This window comes from Diabrotica virgifera, chromosome 5 (genome assembly GCF_917563875.1).
Source record: "Diabrotica virgifera virgifera chromosome 5, PGI_DIABVI_V3a".
NCBI classification, from domain to species: Eukaryota; Metazoa; Arthropoda; class Insecta; order Coleoptera; family Chrysomelidae; genus Diabrotica; species Diabrotica virgifera.
Window position 1 is genome coordinate 216,852,858 of NC_065447.1, and position 23,085 is coordinate 216,875,942.

The 23,085-nt window shown below is 33.8% G+C and overlaps 1 protein-coding gene across 3 annotated transcripts in view; it reads left to right on the plus strand.

Annotated features, from left to right (window-relative positions):
* The window catches only part of LOC126884622 (protein HGV2), a 100,327-nt gene that overhangs the window by 71,718 nt on the left and 5,524 nt on the right, over nucleotides 1-23,085 (plus strand). The window contains exons 1-4 of one of the 3 annotated variants that reach the window (XM_050650681.1): nucleotides 1,658-1,759; nucleotides 10,253-10,484; nucleotides 14,540-14,800; nucleotides 21,622-22,088. In XM_050650681.1, coding sequence (XP_050506638.1) covers nucleotides 10,253-10,484; nucleotides 14,540-14,800; nucleotides 21,622-22,088 — 960 coding nt within the window. In that variant the 5' untranslated portion in view covers nucleotides 1,658-1,759. Of the gene's footprint in view, nucleotides 1-1,657; nucleotides 1,760-10,252; nucleotides 10,485-14,539; nucleotides 14,801-21,621; nucleotides 22,089-23,085 lie in introns of those variants that run through there. The other 2 variants (XM_050650680.1, XM_050650682.1) reach the window with 2 other exon arrangements.

Genomic DNA, 23,085 nt, shown 5'->3' on the forward strand with positions numbered 1-23,085 from the left:
TTCAAGACAAGATTCCTTTCAAACACAGAAATTTATACTCCCATTCTGGCAACCATCAGATAGTTATCCAATTAAAAGAAACCAAAAATTTCGTCTGCCGATAAAATAGCCAGGGTATGTTCCTAAGAACATCCCACTAAAAGTTGTAAATCTTCTTTTAACCAATAAAAATCATATAGCTAGATCAGCTTTAGCCTTCGCGTTTTCCACAGAAGTGCTATCATCACACTTCACCAGCTGCAGAAATCTGATCTTAATGAGTACCACTTATCAACAAAAACTCAGACTCTTGTCTCGAAAAATCATTAAATCTTTTGATAATTCGCCGAAGATATACAAATTCTTTACTTCTGGGCAAACGGAAAATATACCCCATTCCACGAATATACGTCTGTTTTGGATTATCGCGACAACGAATATTTTACTGTGCAAAGTATGAAGAACGAAAGTAAAATGCAAATTATATTGTTGTTTATTGGAGTAATTATTAGAGCAAAATACTTTCGTACTTCTTATGTTGCATACTAAAATATTCGTTGTCGCGATAATCCAAAACAGACGTATATATTCGTGGAATACACCATATATCGATGTGGGAACGAGGATTACGCAATACCTTACGCCTAATTTATTCATCACACAGGGTTGGACCTGATATATTTATACGACGATAAATTGGGACCGTTACAATTGTAAATGATGATTCCGGAGTGCTCCTAGTAGCATTTAACGTGTCTTGGTGTGTTTATTTTTACTGCATCTTGATTGTAAATTTAGTATAGTTTGCCATTCCTTCGTCGATATCTCTTTTCCAGGAGTTTTTCGGCCTTCCCCTTTTTCTGATTTTAAGTGAGTAAGTTCCCCTTTTCATACATATACATTACATTAACATTACATTACATAGTTTCCCACCTTTAGACGTACCGGACGAGTATGGCAACTGTCACAGGACAGGAGAATTTTATAAAATACTCCTGTCACAGACGTCTAAAGGTAGGAAACTATGTAATATAATATTAAATTTATACGTTTATATCATCGATAATTTTCATCTCTACTAGTTTCATCTCTTTTTAGTTCACAATGTATTATGTTTTCCATCTTTTGCGTTATTTTGCAGGTTATTAGCGCGCTCATCATTTCATAACGGTCGGTAAAAATTTTGTCTCTCATTATCATTATACTCTATAAATCAAAGAGCAGTCCAAACAAGGGAGACCCCTTCTCTGCTGCCAATGTAGGGAAATCATGTTTTGTTTGTAGAAGTAGTTTTGGCAACTGTATTTTAGAACTATCAATCTTAGTTTACTACTTTCATTGTATCCCGAGAATTAGCTCATGAAAGATTATCATATTTATGTAAATAGCTCTTTCGCTGTATTGGATTTATCAAGTTACAATGGAGGAATTAGTAATCTGAAATATCGTTGAAATAATATGTTCAGCTAGCAGAAGACACTTACGGTAGATACAATTATTGAATTATAATATGTACATTTATAAAAAAAACTGTTGTTCCTTTATTTAGTCTGTTGTTATCGACCAATTCACTTAATGCACTTTTTGTGTTAAGGTCATTATTCTATACGGATCCATTATCCTTGGGCGATTTGGCAACATCGCCAAATTATACGTCGATAAACACTGGTCGCGACGACGACCAGCGTCGGCGGCAATATTTCGGTTGTTTTGTAGTTTTTGACGTTTTTCATAAAAGTCGATTTCGCGTTTACATGTTGGTAGCTACTAATAATCACTGGTAAGATAATTGATCTTATTATGTTGAACCCACCATTACCATTATTATTGTTTTTGTAGCGTTGTTTGATTATGCTAGAAGCTTCCTGGGAGCTATAATTCCCATATTTGTATAACAAGTGTTGACCGGTTACGCTGTAGGTGTTGTAGATACGTATTTTTTTGCAACTGTTTGAAAAAAAGCAAAAGTTTTGAGCTATTTTTTAGGGCAGTCAATGAGGGTATGTGGCTCCGAATTCCATCCTACTATATCGATTTACGTGATATTTTCACAGTAAGTAGGGAATAGGCCAGGAAACAAAGTCTACCCTATGCCGATGTGTGCTTTTGTCTTGGGGGCGGTTCTCACCCCTTCTCGGGGGTGGAAATTGTTTTGCTTAAATAACTACGGAAGTTGCTAGAGAACCTAATACTAAGCAAAAACTGTTCTATAATTTTTTTTTCGAAAACTCAATACTTTTTGAGTTATTCCTGGTTGAAAATTGGCCATCTTCATTGAAACATAACACCTTTTCAAACGGTTTTTTGCGAATACCTTAAAGACTATGCATCTAACTAAAAAAACTATATAAAACATTTTTGTAGCTTATAAAATAACAAAGAGATTCTTTCCTTTATGAATCTTCTAGTTATAACACAAAAAGAGATATGGTAAGTGAAAAAAACTTGTTTTCTTGGTGCATGCTCAAATCAGTGTATTTAACTTGAAATAACAGAGAAACGGTCGATTTTAGGTGTATAATGCTACCAATATCTTTTGTTGTGCTTGAAAAGACCTATAAATTAAGCATTATTAAATGTCGATTACATTCAAACTATGCGAGATAAACTGTAAAAAATTTGATGACTAACGTATTTTAAGAAAAAAATGAGAAGTATATTTAACCCTTCATCCACAAGAATTTAAATGCATCGTTTTCCTTCTACAATACATTTTACTATAGTGTTCTTTTTATGTTCAATGGGCGGGTTTAAAATGAATGGTTTTTGAAAAAAATAAGATCAAATTATTGAGCGCATTTTTAAATTTTCTTAAAAATCTTCCTATTTCTCCATGTAACTCGAAAATGATAAGAGATGCCAAAAAAAATGCCATACAAAAATGTAGGTTTCTTCTAGGTAAACATTTTGATTTTTTTTATAACAGTATCTCTTATCGTTTTCAAGTTACATAGAGAAAAAGGAAGATTTTTAAGAAAATTTAAATATGCGCTCTATAATTTGATCTTATTTTTTTTTTCAAAAACCATTCATTTTAAACCCGCTCAACTTTTTGAACATAAAAATAACACTGTAGTAAAATGTATTGTAGAAGGAAAATGGTGCATTTAAATTCTTGTGGATGAGGGGTTAAATATACTTCTCAATTTTTTTCTTAAAATTCGTTAGTCATCAATTTTTTGCAGCATATCTCGTTTAGTTTGAATCTAAACGACATTTAATATTGCATATTTGAAAGGACTTTTCAAGCACAATAAAAGGTACTGGTAGCATTATACACCTAAAATCGACCGTTTCTCTGTTAATTCAAGTTGAATACACTGATTTGAGCATGCACCGAAAAAACAAACTCTTTTTACGTACCATATCTCTTTTTGTGTTATGACTAGAAGATTGAAGAAGGAACGAATCTCTTTGTTTTTTTGTGAGCTACAAAAATGTTTTATACAATTTTTTAGTTAGATGCATTGTTTTTAAGGTATTCGCAAAAAACCGTTTGAAAAGGTGTTATATTTCAATGAAAATGACCAATTTTCAACCACGAATAACTCAAAAAGTATTGAGTTTTCGAAAAAAAAAAATTATAGAACAGTATTTGCTTAGAATTAGGTTCTCTAGCAACTTCCGTAGTTGTTTAACCAAGCAATTTTCCACCCCCGAGAAGGGGTGGTAACCGCCCCCAAGACAAAAGCACACATCGGCATAGGGTAGACTTTGAATAATGAGAGATTTTCAGGTTATTCCTAAAATTTCATTAAAATCCATGCAGTAGGATAGAATTCGGAGGTAATAACCTGTTCTTGCTCTCATTGACTGCCCTATTTATATAAATTATTTATCTATGTATATGTATAACTGTATAGTACAGTGGGTGATCATATTATTAGAGCCACCTCAGAAAATTTTACTTTTGTTTAATAATGGTATGTACGTTTTTTCTTTATACGGTCCACGTTGCCTTTGAAACTTTAGAAATGGATGCTATGTTTCTGTTGGAGTGATTAGTATTGAATATTAAAGTTTTTATTTCTGCTATTTTCGTTGGTGAGATGTCTTTGGATTTCCCATGATGTTCTGGTACAACTACTGTAACGAACGCGCAATTTTTACTAAATTCACAAAATATAGTATAGGACTGTCAGAATATCACTAGAGAGCAATGGAAACTCACAAAGTTTATTATAACTCTAAACACCAAGAATACAAAATAATAGGCACATGAGTTGCAAGCGAGGCTGGGCAGCACTGACAAGCAATGGCATCTGAGTCACGCATTGCCACACATGCATGCTGCCACTATTGTCAGACTATTTACTGCAATTTCATAAAGTGTAACAAGACAGCCAAATGGAAACAAATTAATTAATATATGATACAGCTCAATTATACAGGGTGAGTCATGAGGAACTGTACATACTCGTACCTCTTATAGACCCAAACGAACTAATTTTTTAAAGCCGGACCTGATTTTTTTCTAGTTTGAATAAATCAGTTGATTAGGTGGTGTGGTAATAGTGTAACGATTGACCAAAATAAGAGACACATCAATCTGACCGTTCAAAAATTATGACTAATACAAATTTTCTTTCAAAATGCGAAACTCGCCCTGTATATTAAAAAACAATGGGAGCAGATACTTTTATTGGTCATTTGTTATTCCCCATAGGAGCCTCTATACAAGGTAGGAGTATGTACAGTTCCTCATTACTCACCCTGTATACCCTTCCTCTAAAACATTGAAATTTACTAGGTGGCTCTAATAATATGATCACCCACTGTATACTCATTAACCTTCCGATGACCAACTTTTTTTTGTTACACGGATGACCAACGGGGGGGAAAATGTCCCCAGGTCAAAAATGTCAAAAATGACAATTAACAAAAAAATAAAGTTTTTTTTTTAATTTTTAATTTTTTTTTTGCATGGACTTTATGTCATTCAGCCAGTCACAACATGAGTATTAGTGTCATGTGTAGTGTGTATGTTGAAGTAAGTGTCTTGTTACTTTGCAAAGTCAACGTCATTAGCGTAAAACTACTTGTAATTACACATAGACGCTATTTTACTAAATATCAACTTCAGAATATATTTTTTATTCGTAAAATATAGGGAATGTTTTTTATTTCAAAATATGAGGATATCTAAAATGATATTAAAGTCAAATAAAAAAATAATGAGTTAAAAATTAAAAATACTTTTGAATTTATTAAAGAAAAACATACGCTAGGGTCACAATTTCCCCTGCTTGGTCATCCGAAGGTTAAGGCATCATTAAATCATGTAATATGCAGGAATTTATATACAGTGATGAGAGTCCGAAGAACCGGCAAAATAGCGTAAAAGATGGAAAACATATTAAGTTGTGAGATAGTGCGAGATGAAGCTATTGTTTTTATACGTGGCTAGTTGACTTCAGTCATAATTATACTTATGACGTCGAAAGCATAGTGTTACAACAAATGATTGAATAAATTAAGGCAGATGCTAGTAAACAGCATTAATTAGTAGCCATTTTAATTGTAAATCAAACTAATGATAAAAATACCTCAACTAAAATATTTTACTATTTATCATACGTATAATTAATTATGATTGAAGTCAACTATAATAAAACTATGCAGTAGATGTAAACATAAGTTGACAGCAATATCGTCATCAGCAACGAACGAGATGGCTATTTATTTCAGTTTTTGAATATTTTTGGATAATAGTTACTTGTATAATCGCCTAAATTATGCTTAATTTAATTAATAGGATTATTTTTTCACTATCTATGTATTCAGTGATTACAATAATTTATATACTATACGATAAAAACTAATATTGGAGAAAATAAAAAAGTGATACAGTGATTTTAATAATATACTGTTATTATGGAATGAATAGATTAATTTTGAACATATTTAACAATGTAAATCGTTGTTCACATGCACCGCATCGCTTATTGGAATTTAGTATAGCTCTTAAGGGAACGTCTACAGGTGGGAAACTATTATGTAATGTAATGGAAATTTATAGATTTCTAACAATAATTTCCCACTTCTGCTAGATTCATCTCTTTTTATCTTTTCTTTCTTCTTTTTATCTTTTGCGTTATTTTGTTGGTTTTTAGCACACTCATCACTGTATAAAAATCGCATCACGTACTATCGGGCCTTATTTCTGTATTTTTAAAACAAAATAGTTGATGTTTTTTTAAATAAAGCTATATAGTGCAGTCACTGAAGGTTTTCACCTCCGATTTCGTTGAACCTCCATAGATTTTCATGAAAATTGGTGAGCAGTTAGAGGATACCTCAAGGAACAAAGGTGACATGATGCCAACTTTCGCTTTTACCCTAGGGGTGGATGCCGCCCATTTTCTGGGGTGAAAATTATTTTATTAAAAATAATACCATAAATCGATAGAGGGACAAAGTCTAAGCAAAATTTGTTATATTAAGTTATTAACGTAAATCAATACTTTTTGAGTTATTAAAGATCATAATTTTATTTTTTCGTAAAAAAATGCATGTTTTAAAGCTGTTTTTTACTTATAACTCAAAAAATATTAGCTGTTACAAAAAAGTTATTCTTACCCAAATTGAAGACAATAAAAAATTGAATACACTATTCACTCAAAGTACTAAACTAATGTTAATTTAAAGTGAGTTATAGGTAATTGAATGTATATTTTTTTCGATGAGTACTCAAATAAGTATTCAAGCTTAAATAACGGGAAAACGATGCATTTTATAAAATACACTTGTTTAACACTTATCAAAGTACTTCAGAATACCTAATAAATAAACTCCAGAAGAAGTTAATATATCATCAAAATTAAGCAAGTTATGATGAAACTAAGAGAACCCTTTCGGATTTTTTACGAAAAAGTGAAAAATACGCCATTTGTACAAAAATGAAAATTTATAGTAATCCTTAAAAAAATTTATTTGTATTAGCATAAGTAATGATTTTAACAATTTTCACCGGTTTAAAATGTACATTTTTGAAAAAAGATATAATTTAAAAAAAATCAGAATTTTTAAAATTATCGTCATTTTCATTTTCTTTTGATAATAACTATGAAAATATATAATATCCCAAAAATAGAGAATTTAAAACTTAATGGCTACGACTACGCATTTGCTTCTTCCATTAAGTATTTGGGAATGAGTTTGGATCGTAAATTGACTTGGAAATTCCATATTGACTTTATGATAAATCGATGTAATAAGGGTCTAAATTTTCTTAAATCAGTTTCAAGGATTTGGTGGGGAGCTGATGTTGAAACTTCCTTGCTTTTCTATCGATCATATATTAGATCTATAATTGATTATGGTAGTATTCTATATGGCTCAGCTTCTAAACATATTTTAAACAAAGTAGACGTTGTACAGAACTTAGGACTCCGTATCTGTTTGGGAGCTATGAAATCAACTCCAAATAAAGCTTTACATGTAGAAGCTTTAGAAATTCCACTCAATTATAGAAGGAAATATCTCAGCCAGAAATTTTTAATGAAAATTCGTTACCTAAATATCGGTCTTTACCAAAATATTAACAAGCTGAATGTAGCGGATTTAACTAATAAATACTGGAAGCTAAAGAACTCTCCTCCACTTTGCGAGGCTTTTCGAGATCTGTTGGACTTTTGGACTTAAAGATTTTCATTATTTTTTACATACAGTTAAATTAGTAAAACCAAGTTATCATGAAAACAGTAATATTAACTCTAACATCTTAAGAACATTCTTAGATAATTGGCCAGATTCTATAAATATATAATATACAGATGCATCTAAGACGTTAGTTGGCACTGGATGTGCCTTTTTCATACCTGCTACTAAAACAGAAAAAATATTTAAGTTAGGCCATGATTTTTCTATCTTCAGTGCTGAAGCCATAGCAATTTATGAGGCCCTGCAATATTTTAAAGAATCAGAAGATATATCTGCAACAATTATTTCCGATTCACTCTCTGTTCTTCTTGCTATTCAAACTATAGATTTTCCCAATAACAATTCAAATATTTATATCCTACTAATTAAGAAAATCCTTTTTGAAATTCATAAAAATAAAAGAAGAGTGAACTTTTTATGGGTTAAGGCTCATATAGGACTAACGCATAATGAATATGTTGATAGTTTGGCTAAAAAAGCTATTGAATATGGTACTTCACATAATCGTAAGTTTTGCATATCTGACTTAGTTAACACTATTAAGCATCGAGTTAAAAATCAGTGGAGTCAATCATGGCAAGATCTTTGTAAACAATCGAAATCTCAGTATTCACTGATTCAACCTTCTGTTCCAAATATATATATCCTATCTATTGTCTCTGAACAGCAAGAACATATATGATTGTTTAATGAAATTTATCTGTGAAACTAAAATTAACCTCTAAACTTATTAATCCTGATAATTTGGTATATTATGTACATATGAAAAAAGAAGAAGAAGAAGATACATAATGGAAAATGTGGTGAGCAACTTGGACAGTCCATAGCGGCCAGCTTTTGAACTGAGTAGAGAGCTGTAGAAGAGTTTGCTATGGAACTCTAAGGACCTCATTGCCTTCCTTATGGATGCACAGAAAACAAAAAAAGTTGTGACTGGCTAAATGACACCCAAGTCTATGCCATAAAAAAAAACTGAAAATACTCAATATACGTAAAAAATTGTAAATAACAAAATTTTAGTTTTTTCTATACCAAATAGCATACCTTTTCTACCATTTCTGTAGGGTGAAAAATAACCGAGATAGAAACGTTTAAAGCTTAAATTTTGCTACGAGAACCATGTAACCGTGGCCATTTAATCTTTGAGTTTTAAAAAAGTAAGGGATTTGAAAGAGTATGTTTAACGCGTTTTAATAGCATTTGGAATTACCTTTTAAAGCGTTTTTAGGTGAACCTGATATCTTAAAAATTAACGGAGTTATTAAAAAAAACGATAACATTTTTTGGAAAAATTTTTAAAAGATACAAGTTTGAAATATTTTTGAGCATAAATTTTAATGCTATTAACTTGTTCGGTATCTCATTTGATAGATATTTTTAAGTAATTTCACAAATATTTAATAAGTTTATTTTATAAAATGGATCATTTTCCCGTAATTTAAGCTTGAATACTTAGATTTGGGTACTTGCCGAAAAGAATATGCATTTAATTACTTATAACTCACTTTTAGTTAATACTAAAAGGTTTTTTTAGTAAGGAGTTTATTTAATTTTTTATTAGCTTCAATTTTTGTAATAACTTTTTTGCAAAAACACAGTTTTTGAGTTATCTATGAAAAATCGGTTAAAAACATGCATTTTTCTTACGAAAAATTAAAAATTTTGATCTTTAATAACTCAAAAAGTTTTGATTTATTTTAATAACTTTATATATCAAATTTCGCTTATAATTTGTCCTTCTATCTAATTATGGGGTTATTTTTAATAAAATAATTTTCACCCCGAGAAGGGGTGGCATCCACCCCCAGGGTAAAGCGCAAGTTGGCACCATGTCACCTTTGTTTCTTGAGATATCCTCTAACCACTCACCAATTTTCATGCAAATCGATGGAGGTTGAACGAAATCAGAGGTAGTAGCTCATATACACCTTCACTGACTCCACTAATATTCTAAAAATAAAAAACTCCAATAAAAAGTATATAAACTCCATTCCTCTAAATTCTTGTTTAAAAACAAAATTAGCAGATTTGGACCGTACAAAGAGACCATATCCAAATCTAACCATAACGTGTTATCTCCCCATAGCATTCTTGGACGTCCTAAGGGCCGTCTCCTTGTCGGGACATCCTCCCAGATTAACTTAGTAAGTCGTTTATTAGGGAACCTATGGACATAGTCTTATACGTTGGGATTTAATCTTTTGTTTGTTCTAATTTAGTATTGGTTAGTTATAGGGTGCGAAGATCCTTTCGAGGATTTTTCTGTAAAAACATCTTTTATTTCCAGTTTTCTTTCCATTGCTTTTGTCAGCGTCCACGTCTTACACCCATACATGAACACCGGTCTAATCACTGTTTTATATATCCTGTTTTTTATGTTTGTGTTAGGCTGTTGAGAGTTAGTCTTCTATCGTGGCTTCTTTGTCTGTTAATGCACATACAATATATTTGGTTTGTCTTCGTTGATTGTTAATAGTTATGTTCTAATTTGTGCTATTCTTACTCCTTTCTACTGCTACTACCACTATTGCACATGATATTATACTTAGATACTAGTATAATTATTCTCGCTTTTTATAATTTTGAAAATTTATCTATTTTTTTATTCTAGATGGCTGATGTCGTAGTAGACGCTGAGAGCAAAAATTCAAAAGAATTATACGGCCAAGGTGTACGAGCCTTCATTCTAAGAGACTTCTCGACGGCTGTCTCGGCTTTAGGTAAAGCCAGCCAACTTCTGGCAGATGAACATGGAGACGATTTGCACGAATCGCTCGGTGAAGTATATCTATATTATGGTAAATCGCTCCTTGGATTATCGCGGGAAGAATCTGAAGCTCTTGGTAAGTTTAATCATTATATTTGACTCACTGAGTGTTCATTGAAGAATGTATATGTATATCGTGCAGTGCTTCTTTTATCTCCTCATCAGATTCCTAACCCTAATCAGATTGCTGATGCTTCCAATGCCGTGAACGACTGAACCAGGTCCGTCTTTCTTCTTGCTATGATATCAATATCAATATCGTCTGCATACGCTAGTATTTATACACTCCTATTAGGCCCGGCGCAAATTGAATCTAAGCCAGACACAAACTGCGCCGGCGAACTGCGTAGACAGTTCTGCGCATCCTACTATCAGTTCATTCATTCGCAGGTCAAGCTTGGGAACGTTTGTCATCGGCGTACAGTTTTCTTGGGCCGTGGGACGCGTGACTCACCGCCAGATGTTTATTTTTACTTGTTTTTGTTTGCGAGGTGGACGTATCTGATAAGAATACGGATGGTACCTAAGTACAATTTATTATGATAAATAAAAATATTAGCTAAGTCAACACCCCAAGTGAAAACTGCGTTGTCTTTGTCATTAAATTCTGATAACTTTTGGTAGACTAAATAAGCGGCTATACGAAATTAATAATCAAAGTTATGCCTTTACAAAAACACATAAGAAAATATTCATGTTACTTAAAACCGTGATCGATAAAAATATCGTATTACCGTCAAATTTAACTTGTCGGCATATTACATTTTTGTTTATTACAAATAGTGTTATTTTTTATGACCGATCAGTAGCGGAGGGATTATGAATTATGACCTGCAGTAATTGTAAATGATTGCGATCCCGCAGTAATTGTAAATGATTGTGATTCGAGCAGTAAATTGAGGAATATGAGTTATGTCCGAGCAGTAAATTGAGGAATATGAGTTATGTCCGAGCAGTAGGGGAGAGATTATTTTAAATATGTAGGTATTACGCGCAGAAATAAAATACTCAGTGTAAGATATCGTTTTATGCACCCGCTTATGATCAAATTCGATGTTTTCGAAAGTCATACCGCTACGACTACTAGGGACCTGTAAGATATTTTTAAAACGGTACTAGTTACAAGTACGGAAATACAGATTTTAAGTTGCCTACTCAATTCAGTACAAGGATCAGATACATCAGTATTTTGTAATACTCAGTACCACTGAGAACCGGTATCAAAAGTAACCGTTACATGTCCGCACTGATTTTGCCCGTCTCTATTCGCCACGTCGATTGCCAACGGTTGGGTTGGCTTGTGTTCAATATGCGGCACGCTAGAAAAATAAATGCACGGGTCACCCGTGCCGCCGGCGCAGGTTGTGTCTGGCTTAGGTTCAATTTGCGCCAGGCCTTAATAATGCCCCCCCCCCTTGCTGCTACTCCAGTTTCTCTAATAACTTTTTCTAGGGCAGTGTCATAGCCACCTTTACTTTACAAGCCATGAAGAGAAAAAGGCAACGTCGCAATTGATGACGTCGGTAGTCTGACTTTCGGCTACCGCTTTCGAAACTACGATTGTAAAGTACAAATTCTGGTAAAATTTATAGTATTTTTTGAGTCGAACAAGAAAATATTATTAATTAGAAGTTTGTACAAAATAATATTAAAAGTAATTCCTTGTAAGTAACGTTTATTATACAAAAAAAAAACCAATAACAAGAATATAAACGGGATTCATTTTTTTCGAATTCTAAGAAAACGAGTAAGTATTTTTCAAAAATTTAAACGCAGAATGAAAGACTACGTTAGGACCGAGGGCCGAAAGTCCCTGAAAACTTCTATGTTTATTTTAATAAGTTTCACAGGGGTGAAAAACTAAGAAAATTTAGTGTGATTTTTACTTTCAAATATGTCATTAAAAAAACCTTTTTATTCATTCTAAGGGACTTTCGGCCCTCAGCAATAAACTAATCTTTCATTCTGCGTTTAAATTTTTCAAAAATACTTATTAGTTTTCTCAGGATTCGAAAAAAATGATTACATTTAAAATACAGGCGTCAAAATTTTGCATTTTGTTCCTTTCCACTTATAGTTTGTCGCACTCATTTAGAAACACCCTGAATTGATAAAGAACAATTCTAGTTGTTAAACATAAGCGAATTAATAAAAAAAACAGAATGTTAAGAAAACCGGAGTCTATAGTTGGGTTTTAATTTCAGAATTTTATAATGCCCAATGCCCGGTACGTACACCATAAAAATTTAACTGATTAGCAACAATATTATTACAGCGGTATTGTAAAAGAATTAGGCTATAACCAATAACATATTAAAAAAATCACTTAAATCTGCCAACAGGTTTAGGAAATATAAGACATTAAAAATGACAAAATTTTTAAGTGGACGGATTTCTATATCCACGCAAGTTTATATAAAAATATATTATATTGAACTAAAATCATCTTAATAACATACCTTTTAATGTTCTTTATAACTTGGAACACGAAATATTGTAAAATATTTCAGTTTCTCTGTAAATACAGTGAAAATTATTTAAAAACAAATGAGAACTGTCAGAATTAATCGGTCTACCAATAGATGTTGCCAAATTTCAACTTCATGGCTTGTTAAGTAAAGGTGGCTATGGCAGTGTTGAATAGAAGGCACGATAGGCTGGCTCCCTGTCGAAGTCCTGTTTGTGCCTGGAAAATTCTTGATACTCTGTTCTGGGGTCGTATTTTCGAATTCAATCGAATTTGTTCGCATACGAGTTAACTCAAATAAAAAATTTCGTATACGAATCTGAATCTGTATTTTTTAACGTCCTTCGAAATTTGCACCGGCAACACTGCAAATTCGAACAAAATTGGGCTCAACCTTCATCTGAAGAGTCACAGTGTTGTCATAATTATTTTATTAATTTCTTGTATAATTTCAATCAATGGTATAATTACATTATTAAAAAAATAGCTAAAATATTAGCTGGAATCGAATCTTAAGCGTACATAATATTAGTAATATCGGTTTGCAAAGTCAACTATTTTGTTTATTATTTTTGTAGCCTGTATTTACACTGATATTTTACTAGTTTTTTGGTGTTTCAAAACGATTTTTTAAATGCACGTTTATATAATGTGATAGTATGAAAAAATTGAGAATTTACACTGATATTTTACTATTTAATTTTCAAAACAAACTGAGGGGTTTCAAAACTATTTTTAAATAACTTTATATAATGGAATAGTAGCTTAGAGCTTACATCCAATGCTAGAATACGTACATAAAGTTAGGTTAGGTTATATATTCAATGCATTATCGTACAGTATGTCGTTTCCTTCTATTAAAAAAATATTTTAAACCACCCATCGAAAAGAAAGTTCAATGTAAAAATATTGTATACAACAACGAATAAAACCATCAATGACAACTGAAATGACCTTGAAATGACAACAAAACAATTCGTATACGAGCATCCAAATTCGAATGGTTCATACCCATTGGAGTCATCGTATACGAAAAAATTCGTACACGAAGTATTCGAAAATACAAAAAACTGGATTTCGAGCGAAATTCTTCTAATTTCGTATGCGAAATATACTCGAATGCGAATGAATTCGAAAATAGGGCCCCTGCACTCTAACCTTACACTCGACTGTTGAGAGAGTTGCTTTCACCAATTTCACTAAGTGTATTGGGATATTAAATTCTACCATGGCTTTGAATAGTGCATTTCTATCTTCACTGTCATAGGCACATCTAAAATCTCAAACAAATAATAAGTATCAATTCCATACTCATGTTTTTTCCATAGCCTGTCTTAGAAGGAATATTTGATGGATAGTAGGCTTATCTTTGCGAAACCCACACTGGTATTTGCCTATTATGCTTTCACAATATTCCGACAGTCGATCTTAAAGAATGTAGTCCAATATTTTGTAGGTCACGTTTAGGAGGGTAATGCCTCTCTAGTTATCACAAACAGTTTGGTCTCCTTTCTTGTGAATAGGTACAATTACTATACCTACGTTCCAGTCTTGTGGTAGTTTTACCTGCTTCCAAATCTATTCTACTGGCCTAACTACTTTGGTGGGAGTACTTCAGTCTATTATTAGTCTTAGAATAATCTAATTTTTAATTTGAATTTTAGGTGACGCCGTGCCTAGAAATGAAGAATCGTCAGAAGAAGATAACGCTGATGAAACTGAAGAGAACGACGAGGAAGGTGAAAATAGTACCGAACCACAAGAGAATAATGAAAATGAGGCTAAAGAAGCTGAGAAGTCCGATGATGCTAAAAAAACAGATGATGCTAAACAATCAGATGGCGAAAAACAAAATGGTACAACAGTCGCAAACGGTTCCGGCGAAGGTACATCAAACGGAATCACGAAAGAAGATGGAGCTGATGGTAATTTTTTTACTTACTTGGAATATTTTAAAATTTTATGAGTATTTAATGCCAATCATGAGTGTACTTCTAAAGCAGTGATTGGCAAAGTACGGCCCGCGAAAGTATTTAATCCGGCCCGCCAAGGGTTCATCGACATAAATAGTATACTATAGCTTTAAAACAAAATGCATTGGTTTCTATAATTCTGGCCCTCCTATAGATTTTGTTGAACTTTGTGGCCCCCATTTAAAAAGTTTGCCCACCACTGTTCTAAAGTGTTTTATAAACCTTCCCTTCTCATAAAACTATACCTCGTTTTTAAACTAGGAGGAGTAAGGGTAAGAACAGAACAAGTGGGTCGAGGTGGAGGTGTAGGTCGCGGTGGATGCCACTAGTTAGGTCGCGGGCGATGTCGACAGCACATAGCAAGGAGGTCACCTGCGCTGTCAGTCGAGCTAGAACCACTATCAAGTGAAGTAGTTTAATGAAATTTGAAGAAATTAAAAAATAAACTGAACACAAAAAAGGGATTATATAAAAAGTATCGACTCAGATAGCGCAGGTAATGACAACTTGGCTTCGAACGGACCAATTACATGGAAACATCCTTGTAGGCGGCGCAGTAGACATCCGTGTAAAACAAACTCATTTTATTTTCAAAAGCATCGATGTAAACCTCCTGGATGGCATCGCGCTAAACCTCCACCGCGACTTACCTGCTCTGTTCTCTTTCATTCAGTACAATGTGTTTGTTTTACATGGATGTCGACCGCGACCTCCACCTCCACCGCGACTTGTTCTGTTCTTACCCTTATGTGGTATATTATGAACCCTCTGTATAAATCATAATTTAAATATGATGTTATTAACCTTTAGGGTATTGAACATACATAAAAACAATAGCTTATAGTTTGTATCACATGTTTATTACGAGTGAACTTGAACTATATTTGTTATGGTTCAGATAGGTATAAAAATACGCTGAGCAATCAGTATGGATATAGATATACAAATAATTAGTAGAAGTTAGTATGTAGTAAGGCGAGGCGCTATGAATCATTAATGTTATTGTTTAGATATTGGATACCAGTGAATAAGACGTGTTTAGTCTTTTTAATTAATTAGAACCAGAAGGCAGTAACAACACACTATTTAATACACTTACAATTACATACCAATTACGTAATTGGTCCAACCGCAGGCAAGTTTACCCCATTAAATTTTGAAATTTTGACACTATTTGCATTTAAAATTCATACAGTCGGAAAAATTAAAGAATACCCATGAACGAACATATATAAAACACGCTGTATTTTCCTGTCAACTTGTCACAAAGAAAATTGTCCAGTGCAAGTACATGCAACAATAATAATTATTACATGTACTTGCGTTGGCCAATTTTTTTTTGTGACACCGTGACAGAAAAATACAGCGTGTTTTATATGTTCGTTCATGGGTATTCTTTCATTTTTCCTACTGTAGGTTATATCGGCGATTTTATGTGTTTTCTGCGTTATTCCTTTAATTTTTACATTTTTAGTTTGTATTTATATAAAAAAACAGTTGTTTTTAGAACTTTTTAACGACGTATTAGTATAATATCATATTTATGGATTACCGTCGAAGGCCGACATGATCAACAAAAAAAGAAGATGAATCTGGTGATTTTTCTAGTGACAGTATTGGGTGTGAATCTGTCTTTTGAGTTTACTCCTCCTAGTTTAAAAACAGGGTATAGACAATTTTAATCATCAGGCTCTGCCCCACAAATAAGATAAAATAAGATATGATATAGTAGTCATGCAGGTACCGTAGATGCCATACAGAATCTAGTCTAGTGATCCCTTATTTTTTGGGTCCGGATCACTTCCTCAAACTTTATTTTGATATTCTCAGCAAAATTCAGATTGTTCCTTTCGTTTTTAGAGATTTCATTTCTGGGAACTAGACTAAATTTTGATTACAACGTTTTTCCAACTTTTTACATTGTGTTCAGCATGTCAGGAAAAAAGTCTACTATAGAAAAATGGGTGGAAATGCTTAGTTGCATTTTAAAGTGCATAAACATGTCAAAATAAGCATATTAAGGGCCGGATTTTGTTATTCGAGGGTTTTTGAGGTCGCTAAAGACGACTACGCCATCAGAATCGACCTCCGCAGCACCTGGTGCTCAGGGTCACTGCTAAGGAAAATCATTTGGAGGTTCGAGAGTTTTCAGCATTAAATTGATGCAAATAGATTACTCGGGCGGTTTTTGACGAATATGCCATCAGAACTGACAACTGTAGCACCTGGTTTCTAGGGCCACATCTCCTTCTGGAGTTTCGAGGGATTTCGGCATTAAATTGATGCAAACCGATTATACGAGGGGTTTTTAGTGTTAATAAACACGAAATATCTAACAATAAAACACTGAAAACGTTTGTTTTCTATACTTCCACAAAATGTATTCCATCTATGTGACTACAGCTGTTTCGGCAGAGTGCCTTTCTCAAGTGATTTGTATTACTATACTATGGGTTTGCCATTTTAAAGTCTTTACCTGAAGTGGTTGAGGAGTGGGGAGCTGTTTGTCTCGAGTTGGTCATTCAGAATTATATCTGTATTTTTCAATTTATTAATTTCCATAGATTCTAATAAAGATAGCTTAAGCTTAAGGCCTTTAATTTGAATATGCAGAATTTGAAACTGTTCATTAAAAGAATGATTATGATCTAGAAGGTGAAGTGCGTATGTAGAGGTGTCTGTTTTTCTATAGTTGAAAGCCCTTTTGTGTTCTGTTATCCGTTTGTCAAAGGTTCTGCCAGTTTGACCGATGTAAGTTTTCGGACAGTCACCACAAGTTAGTTTGTAAACACCACTCTGTAGTTGATTTCTCTTTCGGCTCGTATTGTTCTTAATATATTTGCTTAAGTTGTTGTTAGTTCTGAAAGCTGGTGTTATTCCTTTCTTTTTTATGTATCTGGCTATTTTTGTTGTTATCTTGCCAGTGTATGTGATAGAGCAGAAGGTACTGGGTTCTTTCTGTGGTGGTGGATAGACTAATTTCAGGGCTTTCTTATGGAGTTTTTGGTTTAAAATTTTGTTAATTGTTTGTTCGTTATAGCCATTGTTTACTGCAATTTGTTTAATGGTGTTCAGTTCTATCTCGAAGTTATTTTTTGACTTGCGAATTTCTGTCAGTCTGTGTATCATGCTATGGTAGGCTGCTAAAATTTGTGTTGTGTAGGATGAGATGATGAATTGTGTATAGTTGTGTCAGTATGGGTAGGTTTATGATATATGGTTTGTTGTGTAGTCTGCTAATTGTTACATCTAGAAAGTTTATGGACTTATTCTCTTCGGTTTCTATTGTAAACTCAATGTTACTATGAAGTGAATTAATGTATGATAGAAATTGGTCAAGTTGCCTGTTAGTTCCTGTAAAGCATACTAGTATATCATCCACGCACCTCCACCAATATAAGAACTGTTTAAATACGGCATGTTTAGAAATTGTTGTTTGAAGCTGGTTCATAAATATATCTGTCACATATATATCCTCACTCCTCAACCTCTTCAGGTAAAGACTTCAAAATGGCAAACCCATAGTAATATAGATCACTTGAGAAAGGCACTCTGCCGAAACAGCTGTAGTCACATAGTTGTACTAAATTTTGTGGAAGTATAGAAAAAAAAACGTTTTCAGTGTTTTATTGTTAGATAACAATACTTTTGTTAGATAACAACTTCCATCAAGTAACGGTCGAATCCATCAATTATTTAAACACGAAATAGGCCATCAAAACTTACACCCGCAACACCTGGTGCCCATGGTAACTGCTAAGGCAGGTCATCTTCTGGAGTTTCGAAGGTTTTCGGCCTTAAATGCATGCAAATAGATCACTAAGCGGTTTTTGGAGTCGCCGAATACGAATACGGTATCAGAACCGACCCACGGACCACCTGGTGCCCAAGGTTACTGTTAAGGTATGTTATCTTCTGGAGTTTGGAGGGTTTTTGAGTACCAGATGCAGCGGGGACCGGTTCTGATGGCGTATTCTTGTGCAGCGACCCCAAAAACCCCCGAGTAATCTGTTTGCATCAATTTAGTGCCGAATACCCTCGAAACTTCAGATGACTTGCCTTAGCAGTGAACCTGGGCACCACATGCTTCGGTGGTCGGTTCTGATGACGTATTCGTCTTCGGCGACCCTAAAAACCCCTGAGTAACAACATATCGCCCTTAACCCTTTCGTGCCGTATCGTCATTCGGCAAGTCAGCTCCTGTATACGGATTCGACCATTTACCAAGCGGCTTCGCGCGGTCGGTTAAAATACAGTATCACACTACAACTAATTAAAGTTAATGTAATAATAACACTAATTTTAGAAATAAAACTATTTTTTCTTCAAACGTCAAATAATGATGACATTACTTATCTAACTTGATCCTGTCAAAGTTTGATGTCTCCGCCGGCAGCAGTTTTTTTTCCCATTTCTTTACGGCGGAGGGAAAAATGTTGTCATGGCAACAATATGAAACATGTCACAAAGCAACAATACAAATGTCATTAACAACAATTAAACATCATTTTTATTTATAGTAATATTAAAAGTACAATTAGTTAACGAGGCATTTTCAAAATTGAAACCGTGCAAAAATGTTCCCGACTCTTGATACGCATTGGTAATTGTTGATGATACTGATGGTCGAGCACAACTTTCAGCAATCATTCCCGATGTTCCCGAATCATGAGGGTTTAAAATTTTTTGAGCATTATCGTTCTTATTTCTTATTGAATCCTCTATATATCCTTCGGCAACCGTGCTTGATTTCCAGCCCCCATGTCATTTGAGGCATTCTAGATTTTGCTACGTTTGAAGAAAAATAGTATACTTTATTCGGCAAAGAAGCGACTTTTCTTGACTTGCCCTCTATTACGCGCCTCACTTTGTTCGGCGCGTAATATCGGGCGCGTCAAGAAAAGTCATGCTTCTCCGCCTCATAAAGTAATATACTATTTATTAAACTTATTATTCTACATAGTATGTGAGTTAAATTTAATTTTATCCATAAAATACCATTTTAAATAAAAATTAGTAAAAAAGATAAACAAGATAATTCGGATGGAATTTCCCAGATTATTTTGTGCTTGATATTGCCCCAGTCTCCTAATCTGGGAAATTCCATCCGAATTATCTTGCAAGGGATAGTAAGGAAAAATACAGGAGATGGAAAAATACAGGTGATGGAAAAATACAGGAGTAAAGAAACAAACGCTCATATGGTATTCATTGATCTTGAGAAAGCATATGATAGAGTTACTCGAGAGATTCTGTGGTGGGCACTCAATAAGAAAGGAGTCCCTGGTGAATATGTAAAGATTGTGAGGGATATGTATGAGGGAGTAACGACTAGTGTTAGGACAGGTGTGGGAGAGACTGATAATTTCATGTGAAAGTAGGATTGCACCAAGGCTCTGTGCTTAGTCCGTATTTATTCTCATTAGTTTTGGACCAGATAACAGCGAAACTACAGGGTAACATTCCATGGTGCTTAATGTATGCTGATGATGTAGTGTTAATAGGAAATAGTGAAAGAGACTTAGAACAAAAACTGAAACAGTGGAGACAGGCTCTGGAGGAAAAAGGTTTAAAACTTAGTAGGACAAAAACAGAGTATTTGGAATGTTCATTTAAAGATGGAGTTACTACAAATAAAATGGTATTTTTGGATGGTGAAATGATTGTGAAAAGCGATAGTTTTAAGTACCTAAGATCGGTATTACAGAGTAATGGAGAAATGGAGATGCATGCAGTAGAATTAGGGCTGGATTGATGAAGTGGAAAGAAGCGAGTGGTGTGTTGTGTGACAGAAAAATTCCAATGAAGCTGAAGGGGAAATTCTATAAAACAGCCATAAGACCGGCTATGACGTACGGAACTGAATGTTGGGCAGTGAAAAAGAAAGAGGAACAACGAATGCATGTGACGGAAATGAGAATGCTTAGATGGACGAGTGGAGTGACAAAGAATGATAAAATTAGAAATGAGTATATTAGGGGAATTCTAGGTGTGGCACCAATTGATGCCAAAATGAGAGAGCATAGGTTAAGATGGTTTGGTCATGTTCAACGTCGAGACGTTAATCACCCAATACGAAGAATATCTGAAGTGCAGATTCCTGGTAGGAGTAGGAGAGGAAGACCAAAGAAGACCTGGGGAGAGACGATAAGGCAGGACATGTTGGTAAAGGGGATTAACATTGATATGACCCAAGATAGAATTGTGTGGAGAAATGCAATTAGGGAAGCCGACCCCGCATAGGGATAAGGCAAAGAGAATGACGGATAGTAAGGTAAGTTGTAAACAGCAGCACAGTACCTTCACCTCCCACACAATCCCATCAGTCAAAACATCCAAACAACCTTATCACCAATCAAATTAACTAAATCTAATCTCCTTCTGGGCATCATCCACTTTTAGGCGTGGTTTTCCCACTTTTAGATTTGAATAAGGTAATTCGGACGGAACAAAAATACCTGAAATATGATGAGGATGGTGTCACCGCCTTATGGCGAACGAAAACTCATGATGCACCCGTGTGCATCACCGTACTGACCAGACAGTCAAGCATGATGCACACGGGTGCATCACCGTACCGAAGGGGTTAATATATTTATTTTGACATGTTTATGCACTTTTGGATATTTTTTATGCACTTTTAAATGCAGCTATGCTTTCCTTTGCAAGTCTCTAGGTACTGTATTTAAAAATCGATTTATTTTGTGCTAAATGCTCTGGTTTATAATAAGATTTCAGATATTATTTATTTATTTATTTATTTATTTTTTTAGAAGACACCGCAGCTGAAACTGAGGACGAACCAACAGATCTTCAAGTCGCCTGGGAGGTTCTTGAGCTGGCCAAGAAAATCTTCCAAAAACAGGGTACCGCCGCCAAAAAGAACCTTGCCGAAACACTGATAGTTTTAGGCGAAGTTTCATTGGAAAGCGAAAATTTCGAATCGGCCGTCAACGACATCACGGAAGGTTTAAAAATACAAAAAGACATATTCGCAAAAGATTCCAGAACGGTAGCAGAAACGTATTACAAGTTAGGAGTAGCTTACTCTACGAACACCCAAATAGACGAAGCTATAAACAGTTTCAACAGTTCCTTAGAATACCTTAACAACAGAATCGCCCATTTGGAAAGTGTCGAAGACAAAAAAGACGAGGTCGATGAAGAAATTAAGGAAATCAAGAGTCTCATACCGGATATACAGGAAAAAGTTACCGACATGAAAACTTACAAAGATGAGGTATGTAAATGTGATATTAGAACCACCATAAAAAATTTTGTCTGTAAGCCAAATTTCGAAAAAGTCGAGTCATGTTGTGTTAATAAACTTGAAGTCAAAAGAAAGCCTACCACAATTGAAGAAGCTCTTGAGAAAGTTGCCATTTAAATAGAACAAGAATGGTTTAAACTAAAATTACTAGTTGGCACTTGGATGTCTTGTTTTTGTCTATAGTCCGTCTCACCTTGACTTTACAGTATAAAGAACATATTCAATGCAGTCCTTATGAGAGTTTTTAGCGCGGTGATGCCGATTTCATCAAAAAAAATGCGTAATCGAACATTAGAGAAATTAAATTAAAACTGTTTTAGAAAGGCAATCTACAATTTTCGGATTCATATGCGTAATAACTATAGTATATCAAATAAACTTAAAACGCATATGAATCTCAAAATTGTAGATTGCCTTTCTAAAACATTTTTAATGTTCCGTTACAAATTCTTTTTGATAAAATCGGCATCACCGCGCTAAAAACTCTTATAAGGACTACATTTCCAATGTTCCTTATACTGTAGTCAAGGTGAGACGGATATTAGATATAGGTGTTGATGTTTTCGATATGTATATTTTTCATAATACTCACTATGGATATCAAAGAAGAAAATTATATGGAATTTTAATTTAGAGTTTGTAGATTTTATTTGTTGCTTTTTGAATTATGCTAAGGATATTGCTTCTTAATTTTAGGTAGTCACTTTTTATTTTTGTATCTCACTGACAAAATATTACATATTTTGAAATTAACGTGTGAAATGAAATTTTTTGTGCTGTCCCCAGTGTCATAGAAATAGGATTTCTTTTCCGAATGCGATGTTTTAAAGTATCATATAAATGGAATAATCTGATTTAAATGTTGAATGGGTTGCATATGAGAGTTCATTTTGAATGAAGTAAAAAACAGACGTACTCTCAATCATTTATTGTAACTTCCTACGACCAGTTTCGCTCTCTAAAGTAT